The sequence below is a fragment of the Malaclemys terrapin genome, chromosome 1 (assembly GCF_027887155.1).
Source record: "Malaclemys terrapin pileata isolate rMalTer1 chromosome 1, rMalTer1.hap1, whole genome shotgun sequence".
Taxonomy (NCBI): domain Eukaryota; kingdom Metazoa; phylum Chordata; order Testudines; family Emydidae; genus Malaclemys; species Malaclemys terrapin.
The window spans coordinates 305653860-305669225 of NC_071505.1; the positions used below are offsets into that span (position 1 = coordinate 305653860).

The 15366-nt window shown below is 37.7% G+C and overlaps 1 protein-coding gene across 1 annotated transcript in view; it reads left to right on the forward strand.

Annotated features, from left to right (window-relative positions):
* The window catches only part of HSPH1 (heat shock protein family H (Hsp110) member 1), a 30094-nt gene extending 15323 nt beyond the window's left edge, over positions 1–14771 (forward strand). Inside the window, exons 9-18 of the mRNA XM_054015346.1 lie at positions 1096–1202; positions 2802–2935; positions 5381–5586; positions 6280–6411; positions 7367–7504; positions 7934–8059; positions 10003–10110; positions 10223–10342; positions 13178–13339; positions 13877–14771. Of these exons, the coding sequence (XP_053871321.1) occupies positions 1096–1202; positions 2802–2935; positions 5381–5586; positions 6280–6411; positions 7367–7504; positions 7934–8059; positions 10003–10110; positions 10223–10342; positions 13178–13339; positions 13877–14077 (1434 nt within the window). The 3' untranslated portion in view covers positions 14078–14771. The remainder of the gene's footprint in view (positions 1–1095; positions 1203–2801; positions 2936–5380; positions 5587–6279; positions 6412–7366; positions 7505–7933; positions 8060–10002; positions 10111–10222; positions 10343–13177; positions 13340–13876) is intronic.
* Positions 14772–15366: the final 595 nt, after the last annotated feature.

The window sequence follows — 15366 nt, forward strand, 5'->3', positions numbered from 1 at the left end:
TTAAGAAATATAGGAGAATCACCTCTGGCACAAATGATTTAGCATTATCCATCAAAGGCTGTAAAAGCCTCCTTTGTTATCTAATGTATTCAGATGGCTTGTATGTACTACCGTTGAACATACAAATACATACATTTGTGTGTAACATTTTCTGGTATTGGACTGTGTTGCATTTTGCTATTAACTTAAAATGTCTCATTGCAGCTCTTCCCGCAATCCATATTTACTTGACTTTGAAAGTAGATTTGTTTCTCTTACAGTATGTCTACACTGCAAGTGAAGGTGTGAAGTAGCACAGGTAGGCATACCCATGCTACCTTTAATCTGTTGTTAAAGGCGCTAGCTAGTAGCGAAGATGTGGTGGCATGGGCTTGCAGCCCAAGTATATGCTCGGGGTCCCTGATGGGTTTGTACTCAGGCAGCTGGCCTGAGTGGGATGTGACTACCCATGCTACAAACACACAGTCAAATGCAGTGTACGCATACCCTGAAAGTAAATTGCTTTTGCTCTGAAACTGTTTTCCTTCTGTACCTCCGTCACCCTTTTTTCCTTTCATTCCTTGTTTTGTGTTCTGTTCCTGTCTTCCACCTCACTAACCATAGCCCTTGAACATCCATTGACTATTCCCATAAGCACAGAGCAAGAAACAATGGTAATGGGCTTAACCCCCTTCACTGCTGGACATGCACAGCATGCTCACATGTCATTCTATGTAATGCTGTTACTCCTTTGGAACATACCAGGTGTATCCTCTGAGAACTGTAATGTTAAACAACAAGAAAAATGTAGTTTAATCTGTGTTAGAACTAAGATAAGAGTAATTTTGGTTGATTTAGGGATAACTAGCAGTTTTGCCACAGAGCAAAGGATAAACTAAAGGTCCCTTGTACCTAAAGAACGTGCACCCATTGTGAGCATAATTCCTTCACATCAGGGTTTCACTTAAGCAGTTAATTTATCTAGATCTGTTTGGGTACAATCAATAAAGTATAAGACTCATTATTTAAAAAAAAATTATTGAAAAAGTTAGTGTATTTTAAGGCATAACATTCAGGCACATAGCCAATCGTAACAGCTGTTTGTTTGTCTTTTAGTGTGCAATTCTTTCTCCAGCATTTAAAGTGAGAGAATTCTCTGTCACAGATGCAGTTCCATTCCCAATATCTCTGATGTGGAATACAGAAACCGATGACACTGAAGGGTAGGTAGCTTAAAGTATTGTTCCCATTTGGATTTTGGTTTTACGCAATATAAGGATAAAGCTCATCTGTGCATCTTTCTTGAAGGGTCAGTGCTAAATAATCTAACAACTCATAGGTCCATTGAGCTGTGCTGTTTATAGGTTTAGTAGTGGTTCTGTTGTAACAATACTTTTGTCTCATAAGAGAAACTGAATGCTGTATTAATCTCCACCAAAAGTAAGAATAGTGGCTTGCAAATCAGACTCAGAATTAATCTCTTTAGTCAGTGAGCTGTACTGATTGAGATAAAGTGGCCACCTGTATACAGGGCCCAGTTTGACTTGCGTATTTAAGAAGATGTAAACATATAGAAGTAAACTTATTGGATAATAAATACAGAAATGAGAGGTTAATCAAGAACTATGTACATGTTGATACATACATTCAAAACATTTTCTACCGTTCCAATTCCTTTCAAAGGTGGGCTGTCTTTTGGGCATTTTTCTAGCTGAAAATATTCCTAATAGTTTAGTTTGATAAAACAAACTTCTAATTAAAAATACAGATATAAGAATACACTCAGTAACTGGTTTTAAAAAAATTGTGGCAAGATGTGCTACTAAGACATATTATTTAAAAAGAAAAAAAACTTTAGTGTCTCCTCATAATAATCTTAAAAGAATGTTGTTGTTGTTGTTGTTGTTTATAATTCTTGCCATGGAAGTAGTGAACACTTCCTTATTTTCTGTTAAATCTACCACATGTGGTTTGCAGCAGTCCTGTATATACACCTCAATCTCTACGCCAGTTCTCCAAGGTGGTAAAGTCTATCCTTGCCCCAAGTTCCATCTAGTTCAGCCTTGAATCTCTTGTCCATCTGTGTTTTCTCATAAGATCCAGCTGTACAGATCTCAGTATTTGTTCTGTTGTAGACTGAACCTCTGAAGGTAAACCGTATTCCCATTTTCAGCTATCTTGTTTTCTGTGGCTCAGTTGTGAGGCAGTTAATCTCCCACCTAACCAGGTTTCCAAGACTGGAATTCAACGAAAGATTTGTTGGGTAGGGAGTTGGATTAAATTTTCTGGAGATTGGAAGTAAGCAGACTGACTCAGAAAGCCCAGAGCACAGGAGAATCCTGGATGAATAGTTGTCAGCCTTTCTGTCAGAGCAAGGGAGGAAAAATAAGTGTCTCTGCTCTCTTGACTGAGCCATAAAGCAAATCAGCTGGTAATCAGGAACATAGCCTTTGAGATTCAAAAAGGCATTAGAGAAGTGCAATTTTTAATTTCAATAGTTATTTCAAGGTAACTGAGGGACACCGTTGAAAAGAAGTCCAAGTACTGTACATCTACTGGTAATCTGTTTCCAAATCCTATTCAAACATGACTGAACTGTCTTGCTTACCAGGCCCTAAAATAGCTGGAATGTGTAATCACTTCACATTATCAACTTGGAATGTAGGTCTTTCTGTAATGTCTGATAGCAAAGATTCTTTTCCAGAAATAACTTTCTCAGGACTATTCATGTTAAAGGATTCAGCATTTCTCAAAGGGAAAATCACAGCTGTTTCAGCACATGTACCGTTCTAAAGTACTTTTTTGCTTGATCCTAACTTTAGGGTTCATGAAGTGTTCAGCAGAAATCATGCAGCACCTTTCTCCAAAGTTCTCACCTTCTACAGAAAAGGTCCATTTGAGCTAGAAGCTTTCTATTCTGATCCTAATGGTGTCCCATATCCCGAGACAAAGATTGGTAAGTGATTGTCCTGGTGAATGTGGCACTTTGCCATCTTTCAAATCTCTTGGTATAACTTTCATTACTTTCACTGGAATTGTGTAATGTTAACTCACCTCATTCTGTTTTGATAGAGCTGTAACACATGGATTTATGTATATGTTTTCATGTTTCCAGTCCAATTTACATTTGAACTGAGTTTGTGTTTAGCCCAGTCCCTGGTAGACCCTTCCACGTCACAAGCTAAAGAAAGGCTGCCAGTTATGTCAAGTTCCTTGATTGGAATGAAACCATTGTAAGTGCAAGGGATTTCTTAACACTTGTTTTTTTTTTTTTAAACTAGTTTTCCACCTTGCACCACAACCATCTTAATTTTAAAGTATCCCTAAACCTATCCCCTATATACAAAAAAATTAAGCTTTGATTCTTCCACTGGAAGTGAAACAATAAACCACCTTTGGAAACTTGTTCCATTGCTTTACTGTTGTAGGGATTCCCTTACTATTTAATCAGAAAATTGTATTGCATTTTATTAACCTGTACTTGTTCTTGTCTCCTTGATTAATGAGAATTGGGCTCATAATCTTTACATACTTGTATATAAGAGTCTTCCCTTTGTCTTTTTTTCCTTAGATGGAACATTCACAGTTGTGACCGTTACAAAGGCATTGTAGGGTTCATGTTTGTCTACAGTAATTTATAACATATGTACAGTTTTACAAGTGTAAAGATTTAACTTCAACCCTGAAAACTTTACCTGGAATTTGAAAGTCAGTTTGGTACTGGTTCACACAATCAACAGTTACTTACTTTCTTCATTCAGAATTAAATTAGTAGTTGTGACATGTGAACCAAAAGAGAATGCAAGTCACGCTCCTATAGCTGTATTCGTTTTGCGAGACAAAATAGAATTTAGAACTGACTTCAGTCAGTAAAGTAAACAGACATAACTCAGTACGCAAAGGGACCAGATCTTCTGACTAAGAAGAAGACACTTGTATGTAATCACCTCTCAGAGAAAAAACCTGCATTAATCTTTTCTTATGTCTTAATTTCCTAGATACTTCTCAAAACAGTATCTGAGCTTGCTCCAGTTTATCTGCTTTAAAAAAAAAAAAAAAAGTGGTAGCTAATCTGAATTCAAGTCTCCAATTGCCAGCTAGAAAAGTGAGTGTAGGGAAATCAATTTTTCAGCTTCACACATTTGACTAATCTATAATCCAATATTTGCTGGTTACAATAGCATTTTATTGACTGGCAATTAACCATGCACCATAATTCCCTATCGTCTCTCTGCGGATGTGGCAGAGACTCCATCTCCAATCTACATACATGTTCATGCAACTCAAACCATGCAACCTGGAACTTTTGAATATGGATATTTCCTGGTTTTAGTTCAATGACTGAGGAAAGTTAATAAACATTGAACTAAAACCAGGAAATATCCATATTCAAAAGTTCCAGGTTGCATGGTTTGAGTTGCATGAGCCAGAGCGGTAGGGGGAAGCTGGCACAGCAGCAGTTGGCTCTAGCTAATATTCTATTTCTCAGTTTCACGACCCTTTGAAGCTCTTTGTGTGCGTAACAAAAGACCAACACATTCTGACACCTGGAGCAAAGGATATTCATAGATACCTGTTGCTGGTAAAGATTGTAAAAGCGTGGGGGGAATCTGACTCTGTATTTTCAAAGAGCTGTTCTACACCGAACAGGAATTTATGTAAAAATGGAATAATTTGAATACACACAGAATCTGTTGACTCACTCATATCCGTTTACTATAGTAACCTTTTCAATCTTGGCATTACTTTTGAGCCAACACAACCGTGGGAGGGTGAGCTTTCTTCATTATTTTTATTTTATATTTCTATTACAGTTGTGACTGGAGACCACTTTCCGAATTCAGACTGTGTTCTTTTATCCCCATCTTCCCCTCAATTATTGGCTGGAATCTAAGTCATTTTGTGTATCATCAATAGAATTATTTAAATTCAGTTGCAGGGCCACATGTGTTGACTACCCCTTTGAAGCTGGTACAGAGATGTTGAGGGCCTAATCTGGTTTTTAGAATCTCTCATTGGTGGTGTGCAGATGAGACAAAGTGTCCAATTCTGACTCAGATTTTGGACTGAGTTTGCAGGGCTTAAAGTTTGTGTATTTGGGGTATGGGGGAGGGAGACATCTTCTCTGTAGATTAAGCACATCTGGTATGGAAATTGGGGGGAGAGAAACTTAAACCCACACTGTAATATTTAGGTTTCTACATTCACTTCCTGATCATCAGTGTCCGAATGACAGTTCTCTGCAACTTCCTCTGCCTGAGCCAGGCCTCACATCTTGCATTTTCTTCTTCATTAACTCCATAAAATGTATGGAAATACAGTTTTTGTGAAAGATGCCATATACCATAGTCGAAAAATAGCTACAAATTTGTCTGTGTCATTTTATCCCCTTTGTTTTTAGGCAGATACGTTGTCCAAAATGTGGCAGCTCAGAAAGATGGAGAGAGATCTAAAGTCAAAGTTAAAGTCCGTGTCAATACTCATGGCATTTTCAGTGTGTCTACTGCCTCAATGGTAGAACAAGTTAAAGCTGAAGAGAATGAAGATCTCAGTGTGGAGACTGAAGTGGTGATTGTGAACCAGAGGCCTCTGGAGAATTCAGATGATGTAAGTTGGTCTGTTCTTGCACACCGTGTTTTTAACAAAATGCATTCTTTTGTAATACTCGATTGAATTATAAATCCCTTCTGCTAGGGAAACAAAGTAATTAAGTTTGGGGCAGGCTTCAGGAGAAACAAAACTCTTTTACAAGAAAGGGGGTCAGCTGAGTGGTGTCTCCTTGGAAAAGTGTGTCCGGAAACTAGCGTATGTCCCATTATGGAAACAGTTTGACATTTTTAGTAGGAACTTAAATTTAAGTATTCATTCTGTACATTTAGTTTAATATCTTTTTAGAGTCAAATAGCAGTAGCGATTTTTGCTTGTAACTAACATTCAGGATTGTTAGTATATCCCCAAATAGGAAAAACTTTAATGTGTGACGATAACTGTAGCATAAAAAAGTTAGTTTTGATTATCTGCACATAATCCTGCATTATAACTAAATTGCTGAATGGCTTACCCATGGGGGAAAACTATTGGCTTTCTATAATCGGGGAGGGGGAAGAATCCTGCAATGTTAGGTTGGCCTAGATGTCTTGATAAGTCTCTCATCTATACCTATGATTCCATGAATACATTGACTGCAGAGTTATTGCTCAGTAAGTAAGAAAGCATGTGGGAAAGCAATTACACTATGTATTTATTAGAAGTTAAGTGCACATTCTTTCTACATCCTTTGTGCCTGGGGTTTCATTTCAGAAAAATATCCAGCAAGAAAACAATGAAGCTGGAACACAGTCCCAGGTACAAACTGATGGTCAACCAACTCCACAGTCTCCCCCTTCACCAGAACCTCCCTCTGAAGAAAACAAAATACCAGATGCCAAGAAAGTGAGTGACCCTTTAAACTCATTGTATTGAAAAATGTTATAATCTATTATGATGGCATTTAAAACTGTAACCTTCACGCGCACACACACACAAGTAGGCAGTTCAGTGCTCTTGCAGTGTATTGTGTTTAGTAGCTTTTGCATCTTTACTTTCATTTTTGTCTAACATAACCAATAATTGTCTATTTAAGACAAGATAAAGCTGGCAAAATCTCACTATTCCAATCATCATCTTCCAGCAAGGAACAAGACTTTCTCTTTATTTCCTCAATGTATGCAGCATTGCATAGTATGTGCATTACCTTGACGGTATTTCGCTTTGTATAACAACTGCTAGAGGCTAAGCTTGCTACATTTACCACGACTAAACAGTAGGCAGAGAAACCAGATTGAGAAGACACCTAGAACATAAGTTTATGCCTCTTAACAAACAAGATGTAGTCCTTGCCACAAAGGGCTTATAGTCTGACTTTTATTTCAAGCGTTAGTACTGATGCCTAAGGGTGAGAATTATTGTTTTAAAAACAAACCAAAACTGACTTCAAGAAGCTGCCTCAGGCTAACAAAGTTTGCACTTAATTTCATCCAAGTGTTATGATATGTAGCTGTAAGCATTTAATATTGAAGTGCTAATCTGTAAAAGAACTTGCCAAGAATTGCTGTGTCCTACTAATAGTCCGTGTTTCTTGTAATTGCCCTTTCTATCTTCCAACACCGTTCTCCTGAAATATGAGTTACGTTTGACTACGTGAAGTGGGAAGGTAAGATATACAGTAGCTGAAAAACAAAATCCTTTGTAAGGATATATTTGTGAGATTCTGAAGGAACAGTGAGAAAATACATACTGGTCCATATTCTGCTGAGGGATTTTAGCATCACAGTGAAAAACCGTCTTTTAGTGCTCCTACTAAGTCATGGATATAACTTTTTGTTTGTTTGTTTTCTTTCCAATCTAGACAAATGAGAAGAAAAGTGATCAACCTCCAGAAGCTAAAAAACCCAAGATAAAGGTGAAGAATGTAGAGCTGCCCATTGAAGCTAATCTGGTCTGGCAGTTAGGGAAAGAACTTCTCAACATGTATATCAAAACAGAGGTGAGTTCAGTAATCTTGGTGAGGGAGACTGATTCTTGCTTATTATTATTCAGTGACTATTTTTGAGCAACTTCAGACTTTACATTAAAAAAAAACCTGAAAATAGACTCCTGCCACTAATACATTCATAATGAGTTAATGCAATGCCTCATTTAAGCTCCTGACTGTAAATGTTAGCAACATTGTAATGTCACTTTGAATTATAGCATTACAGCAATGATCTATGTAATGAGATCACATATTGTTTAAAAACCATCTGAACCTTCAGGAGAGTCTCCATTTTTTAGTTCACCCCACTGTTACTTGCACAGTTTCAGCAACAATATGAATTAAGGCCTTTTAAAGACTATTATAGCCTTTTGTAAGGCTGCTTTTAAGTTTAAATTTGTTTTAATAAAGTACTTTTTTTTGTTTCCTATGGTCAAACAGGGCAAGATGATCATGCAAGACAAGCTGGAGAAGGAAAGAAATGATGCAAAAAATGCTGTGGAAGAATATGTGTATGAGTTCAGGGATAAGTTATCAGGACCATATGAAAAGTTTGTTTGTGAAGAGGTATGCTATTAAAGTCAGTAGTTTTCCTGAAACATTAGCATCCAGCATCTGTCCTGCTTATTTGTGGTGAAATTCTGCCCTCATACCTGTACTGTAGATATCTGAAAATCTTAGACCACTATTGTTCAATTGCTTATCTTCTGGAGTTGAATTAGTTTTGCAAAAATGTACATATCCTTTTCAAAATTAGCTTTGTCCAAAAATGATTGCAGTTACAGTAGAACCACAGAGTTACAAACACTGTGGGAATGGAGGTTGTTTGTAACTCTGAACTAAATGTTATAGTGGTTCTTTCAAAAGTTTACAACTGAACATGGACTTAATAAAGTTTTGAAACTTTACTATGCAGAAGAAAAATGCTGCTTTTAACCATCTTAATTTAAGTGAAACAAGCCCAGAAAGTTTCCTTACCTTGTCAAATATTAGTTTAAACTTTATTTTTTAGTAGCTTATGTTTAACACAATTCTGTACTGTATTTGCTTTTCTTTTTGTCTCCGCTTCTCCCTGATAGCGTACTTCCAGTTCCAAATGAGATGTGTGGTTGACTGGTCAGTTTTTAATTCGTGTTCGTAACTCTGAGGTTCTACTGTAGTAAGTGTTTAAAAGCTGAAGTAATAGATCAGTCTGAATTTGATTAGTCGTAAACTAGTTAAATAACCATGGAAGACTGTAAGGAAGAATAGGCTGAGACCTGGAGTGGAAGGCACTGAGGACAAGTGGAAAGGATGAGAGCAGAGAGTGAATAAGTGGAGGTATCTGGTGATGGGGAGATGAAGCAGGAAGAGAAAAGAAAGGAGATGAAAGGGGAGGAAGCAACAGTGTTAAACTCCTCTTCAAAGAGAATCTCCAGCAGTTTCACCCCTAAAACATATCACTAGCCAATTGATCCTCCCACAGATAACTGATCAATTAAACTTTTTTTAGAAGTAAACATTCTACTCAACAAAGCCATGCTTGGATCTAGATGTAGGTTAAATACACTGCTCCTTCAATATAACGTGACCCGATATAACACGAATTCGGATATAACGTGGTAAAGCAGTGCTCCGAGGCGGGAGGGGCTGCGCACTCCGGTGGATCAAAGCAAGTTCAGTATAACGTGGTTTCACCTATAACGCGGTAATATTTTTTTGGCTCCCGAGGACAGCGTTGTATCAAGGTAGAGGTGTATTTGAAAAAGGAGGAGATGTGCAAACACCTGCCACATTTTGATCCATTAAAATCAAAAGGCAGTGTGATGTACAAGATCTACTAAAATTGCCCTTGTGTTTTCTAAAGGACAGCATTTGGTCCAGCCTGTCTTGCTGAATATCAGCAGAGAGTTGCATATATGTTATCAAAACAGACCTTTGTGACTCTTTAAAATATATCCAAAAAAGACAAAGTACCCATATTATCTTGTTCAGTGCAAGGTTTTTTTGGGTTTGTTTTTTTCCTGAAGTCTATCCAGCTTTTATTTTAGTTGGTATTAGGGAACGAACAGACTTCTGTTAGCTTTGCCTTCATCTGCGTTCACCCTTGCAGCTTAGCTTGACTTGCACAGACTTCTAGAAATTGCAGTATTAAATCCCGTTCCCTGCTAGGAGACCCTGCATAGCTGTGTCCCCTCAATATGAGGCAGGCAAAAATGAATTTTGGTAGTGCCTTTCCGTGGTCACACAGGAAAGCATGCAGTGTAAGACAGATTTCTGGGCTGGGTTCTTTGTTCAAACCAAGCTGTTCTCAGTGCAGAAACAAATGCTGTTATACAAGAGTGGTTTTAAGTTATCTTTGCATCTTGTTTTCTCGGCCCCTGGCATAAAACAGCCTTAGGGCTTGACTATGAAGAATGTAAATAGCCTTCTTTGTAACAGACCATGCTGCAGTTGTACTGCTTTTTCCTTTACTTACTAAGTATTTTGGCCTGGTTGGCATTCTAAACTGCATCCAAATTTTATCTTAGGATCGTCAAAGATTCTCTGCATTCCTAACCGAGATAGAAGATTGGTTGTATGAGGATGGAGAGGACCAAGCTAAACAGGTGTACATAGATAAATTGGATGAATTAAAGGTATATCCATTTGCACTCTTGTATAATGTAACTTTCAAAATATTGCAGGAATGACTTGTTTGTAAATGTAGGTTTGAACTATGAAATGCATAGAAAATATTACTTTCTATAGAAACTAGGTACTCCAATTGAAATGCGATACCAAGAAGCTGAGGAGCGACCACGGGTGTTGGAAGAACTGGGACACAAGCTTCAACACTATGCCAAAATAGCAGGAGAATACAGGGACAAGGTAAGTAGCCTCACAGGGAATGGGTTGGGAGTAGGAGGGGACTGACTTTTGTCTGTGCTATTTCATTCAGACTTGCACCAGATGGCAGTGGTGTCAAACTCCTTCTCAAGTGGGCTGTTCACTTATTGGTAGCCTGTATGCTGGACCTACGCAATTAAGAACATAGTTTGTCAACAACAAATCTCCTACAGACAATGAGTCTGAACCTGTATTGCTCAGTATCTATGGTCAAAAAGGGCATTTGCACAAAGAATGAGGGCTCTCATTCTTAATAACTGAACTTTTGGAGCCAAGTTTTGTGCTCTTCCAACTTTATTGGAGAAGTGGCTCAGATGCCAGTGATAGGCTTTTGTACAGATACTTACTCAAGATGAGTAGGGATGTGTAACTTATGTATGTTCTGTTTGTGCCTGTTGTTTGACCATTGACATAAGATTAGTCACAATAGCACACCTGCCCTTTGGAAATCTGGTTGGTCCTTGGTGTCATTGGATTTTGGAGCCAATACACTGTTTATGTGAATGAGGGTAATTCACAACATTCAAAGTTGGTTTAGCCAGTCTGACAGGACTGCATCAGGGCCCCATTCAGAGTGGGTTTCTTCATGGCCAGAAGGGCTAGAAAACAATTTTTGTTTTTTTTTAAAGTGCAAACTTGCATTAATATTAGGGCTGTCAATTAATTGCAATTAACTCACACTATTAACTAAAAAAAAAATCGCAATTCATCGTACTCTTAAACAATAGAATACTAAATGAAATTTATTTAAATATTTTGCATGTTTTTCTACATTTTCATATATATTGTATTCTGTGTTGTAATTGAAATCAAAGTATTTTTTATTACAAATATTTGCACTGTAAAAATGATAAAAGAAAATAGTATTTCAATTCACCTCATACAAGTACTGTAGTGCAATCTTTGTCGTGAAAGTGCAACTTGCAAATGGAGATTTATTTATTTTTTGTTACCTAACTGCACTCAAAAACAAAATATTGTAAAACTTCAGAGCCTACAAGTCCACTCAGTCCCACTTCTTTCTTGTTCAGCCAATCGCTAAGATAAACAAGTTTGTTTACATTATACAGGAGATAATGCTGCCCTCTTCTTATTTATAATGTCACCTGAAAGTGAGAATGGGCATTTGCATGGCACTTTTGTAACTGGCATTGCGAGATATTTACATGCCAGATATGCTAAACATTTGTATGCTCCTTCATGCTTCAGCCACTATTCCAGAGGACATGCTTCCATGCTGATGACACTCTTTTTTTTTTTTTTTTTTTTAAACAAGTTAATTAAATTTGACATAATTCTCCCCCAAGGAGTAATGTCCCCTGCTCAGTTTTACCCGCATTCTGCCATATATTTCATGTTATGGCAGTCTTGGATGATGACCAACCACATGTTCATTTGAAGAACACTTTCACTGCAGATTTCACAAAACACAAAGAAGGTACCAATGTGAGATTTCTAAGGATAGCTATAGCACTCGACCCAAGGTTTAAGAATCTGATGAGGTGTGGAGCATGCTTTCAGATGTCTTAAAAGAGCAACACTCTCTGATGCGGAAACTATAGAACCCAAACCACCAAAAAAGAAAATCAAGCTTCTGCTGGTGGCATCTGATTCAGACAAAGGAAAATGAGCATGCGTCGGTCCACACTGCTTTGGCTTGTTATCAAGCAGACCCGTCATCAACGTAGACACATGGCCTCTGGAATGGTGGTTGAAGCATGAAGGGACATACGAATCTTTTAGCACATCTGTCATGTAAATACATTGCAATGCCAGCTACAATAGTGCCATGCAAACGCCTGTTCTCACTTTCAAGTGACATTGTAAACAAGAAGTGGGCAGCATTATCTCTTGCAAATGTAAACAAACTTGTCTGAGCAATTGACTAAACAAGAAGTAGGACTGAGTGGACTTGCAGGCTCTAAAATTTTACACTGGTTTTATTTTTGAATGTATTCTTTTTTTGTACATAATTCTACATTTGAAGTTCAACTTTCATGATAAAGATTGCACTGCAGTACTTGTAATGGAGTTGAAAAATACTTTTTTGTTTTTGTTTTACAGTGCAAATACTTGAAATAAAAAATAAAGTGAGCACTGTACTCTGTGTATTCTGTGTTGTAATTGAAATCAATATATTGGAAAATGTGGAAAACATCCAAAAATATTTAAATAAATGGTATTCTATTACTGTTTAACAATGCGATTAATTGTGATTAATTTTTTTATTGCATGACAGCCCTAATTAATATCACGTGGTCCAGAAATATCAAAGCAGCTGGGTATCTGATTCAATTGACTCATCCAGCTATGAAAGGTAACTTCTGCTGGTTGACTCAAGCTTTCATTTTTATAAATCCAAATTCTCCCATCTAAGGCCAGCCAAAATACCAGACTGTGCAGTTGGATACCTTTTCTCCCTCTATTGCCCCCACCTACAGCACTGACTGGAGCCCTAAGAAGGTTGGATTATACCCTACAGAACCTAATGCATGGTTTCTCAAGGGTGGCAGGATTTGCCCTATTAACATGAAAGTATAAACTTACCCAATTCTAAGTATGTTATCCCTAGTAAATCATTGTGAAGCCCACCTTCCTCTCCATGAGCTTGTTTCTCCAAGACAGAAATGGGTTTGATTCTGCCTCACTGTTTCATGGTGCTTCTTGTTGTGGTGAACTTGTTTTCTTTCCAAAGTAAGCAGTAATGTAACAAATATTTAGATAGTGAGAGAACACAACTTGGATGGTCTGTCTGGATAATCTGATATCATTGAATGGGTTCTTATTGACAAACTCAAAATATTCAACTCCATGCAGGATGAGAAATACATTCACATTGATGAATCGGAAATGATAGAAGTAGAGAAATGTGTCAAGGAAATGATGGAATGGATGAGTAATGTTATGAATGCCCAGGCTAAAATGAGTCCTGATCAGGATCCAGTTGTACGTGCAAGTGAAATCAAAGCAAAGCTAAAGGTTAGTGCTGAAACGAATTCTAATCACTGACTAGTGATATCGCTAGGCAATTATTTAGAAATCAGTGTATGTTCTAACTGGTTGGCAGCTCTAAAGGATAATTAATCTGAGTAGCAAGGAAGGGATGAAGCTACAGTCCATTGTGTAAAAATTCTGTGGCGAATGTTTTTACTATATCTGGGCTAGGCAGATAAACTTACACTACAAACATCTTTCACTAGAGTTAAAAATTCAGTGTCTGCTTTTCCAATAGTATGTAAATACAAATATAACAAGGTGTGTAAGGAAATATTAAAGCAATGCAACATTTCTGAGAGACTGAATTTTTTTTCTTAAAGTGCCCAAGTGTTGTATAAAGAACCATAATATAACCTGTTTAAGAAGTAAACTAGATACGTTAGGGGTAGCATATATCCAGCCTCTTTGTGCTCAGGAAGCAAAGGTAATGGGAATCACAGTCTCTGAACAGCGGTGCTAGCTCATCAAGTAGCTTGCTGATTGCATGAATTGTATTCTGAGTGCCTCTCTTTATCTTAGGAATTACACAATGTGTGTGAGCCTATAGTGATGCAACCAAAACCAAATGTTGACTCTCCTAAAGAGGAAAATCCATTGAATGGACCCAGTCTTCATTCAAATGAAGGTATTGAAGAAGATAAAAATAATGCTGAAATCCCTCAACAAAATGGTGATTGTCATCAGAACGATAAAAACACCACGAACATGGACTTGGACTAGACCACTGCATTGTATTGAGCAATTTGATCTCATGAAAGAAAATATTGTTGCTTTAGTATGTGATTGTGCAGGGGTAACATAAGTTCTGGGAACTATTTATATATTTTTTTCATAAGGTTGTCTGGAATGTGTTGTATGATGGTGGGGTGGGGGAGTAAAAAAGCTGATCATGACTACCGTAAAAGGGAAAATTGACTTGGTAACTTTCAGATTCCTGTGGAATTGTGAATTCATACTAAGCTTCTGTGCAGTATTTAACCGTTAGCTTCAGTAAGGATGAAATCAGTTTTGCTATGATACTTACTGCTCCTTCACCAGGATTGTAACTGAAATAGTCGTAGGCACTTGTAGATCCCAAGGTAGTTTTTCTTTCATTTGATCTCTGATTTGGCATATCTGTATAAAGCCAGTGGCTGTTCAATTTACAATGAACAAAATAAACTTCCTGTCCTAAGCTTCACTCTATCACTGTCCTGTACCCTAGCTGACTAGTAAGATGGTGAAAGGTGTTAAGTAGTATGTTAAGTAGTAGATTTCATCTTGTTGAACAGTACATTTTCATGTGGAGAAAGCAAAATGAAGGAGATGCTGCTCCTGTTCGTCTTGTTGTGAAACCTTTTTAATGAGCTTTAATAATAAAGTTCATCTAACTGGTATTTTCTAAAATGCTGGGTTGATTATGTTCTGTACTGTTTTCAGTGTGACTACTGTCTTTTGTCACAAATGGTAAAGAAAATAAAGCCAAATAGCTGTGCTGTGTAAGCAAAAGCTTACAGAACTTCCTCCCCCGCCCTCCCATTGAGTGTGGAAAAAATTGGAGTTGTGATACTCAGCCTACCCAAGCAGAAACGGCTTGTTACTCTGAATAACTGCACAAACCAGCATGCACCTGGGAACAGCATGACTGCCTGGAAACTTACAATAGCAAAGGCTGGGCATAAAACTTTCAAAAGCGGATCTAAAGAAACGAAGATTTGCAGTTGAGATACTAAAAATCAGTCAGAAGTCTTTCTTGGCCTTTATCAGAAAGGAGTTGATCCCAAACAAACATGGTAAATGAAATGTTCTTCTTTGAGTGATTGCTCATGTGCATTCCACAGTAGGTGTGTGTGCTCACTACTTGCACTGGTGCCAGTTTTTCCCTTAGCAGTACGTGTAGGGGAGTGCCCCTACTGCCGCCACCATGGCATGGTACAAGAGGCGCTGTGCCCTCCTCCACCCCCAGTTCCAAAGCATCATCACTAGCACCAAGAAAGCACTGCTCCAGCTCTTTGTTGTAGCCTTCCCTG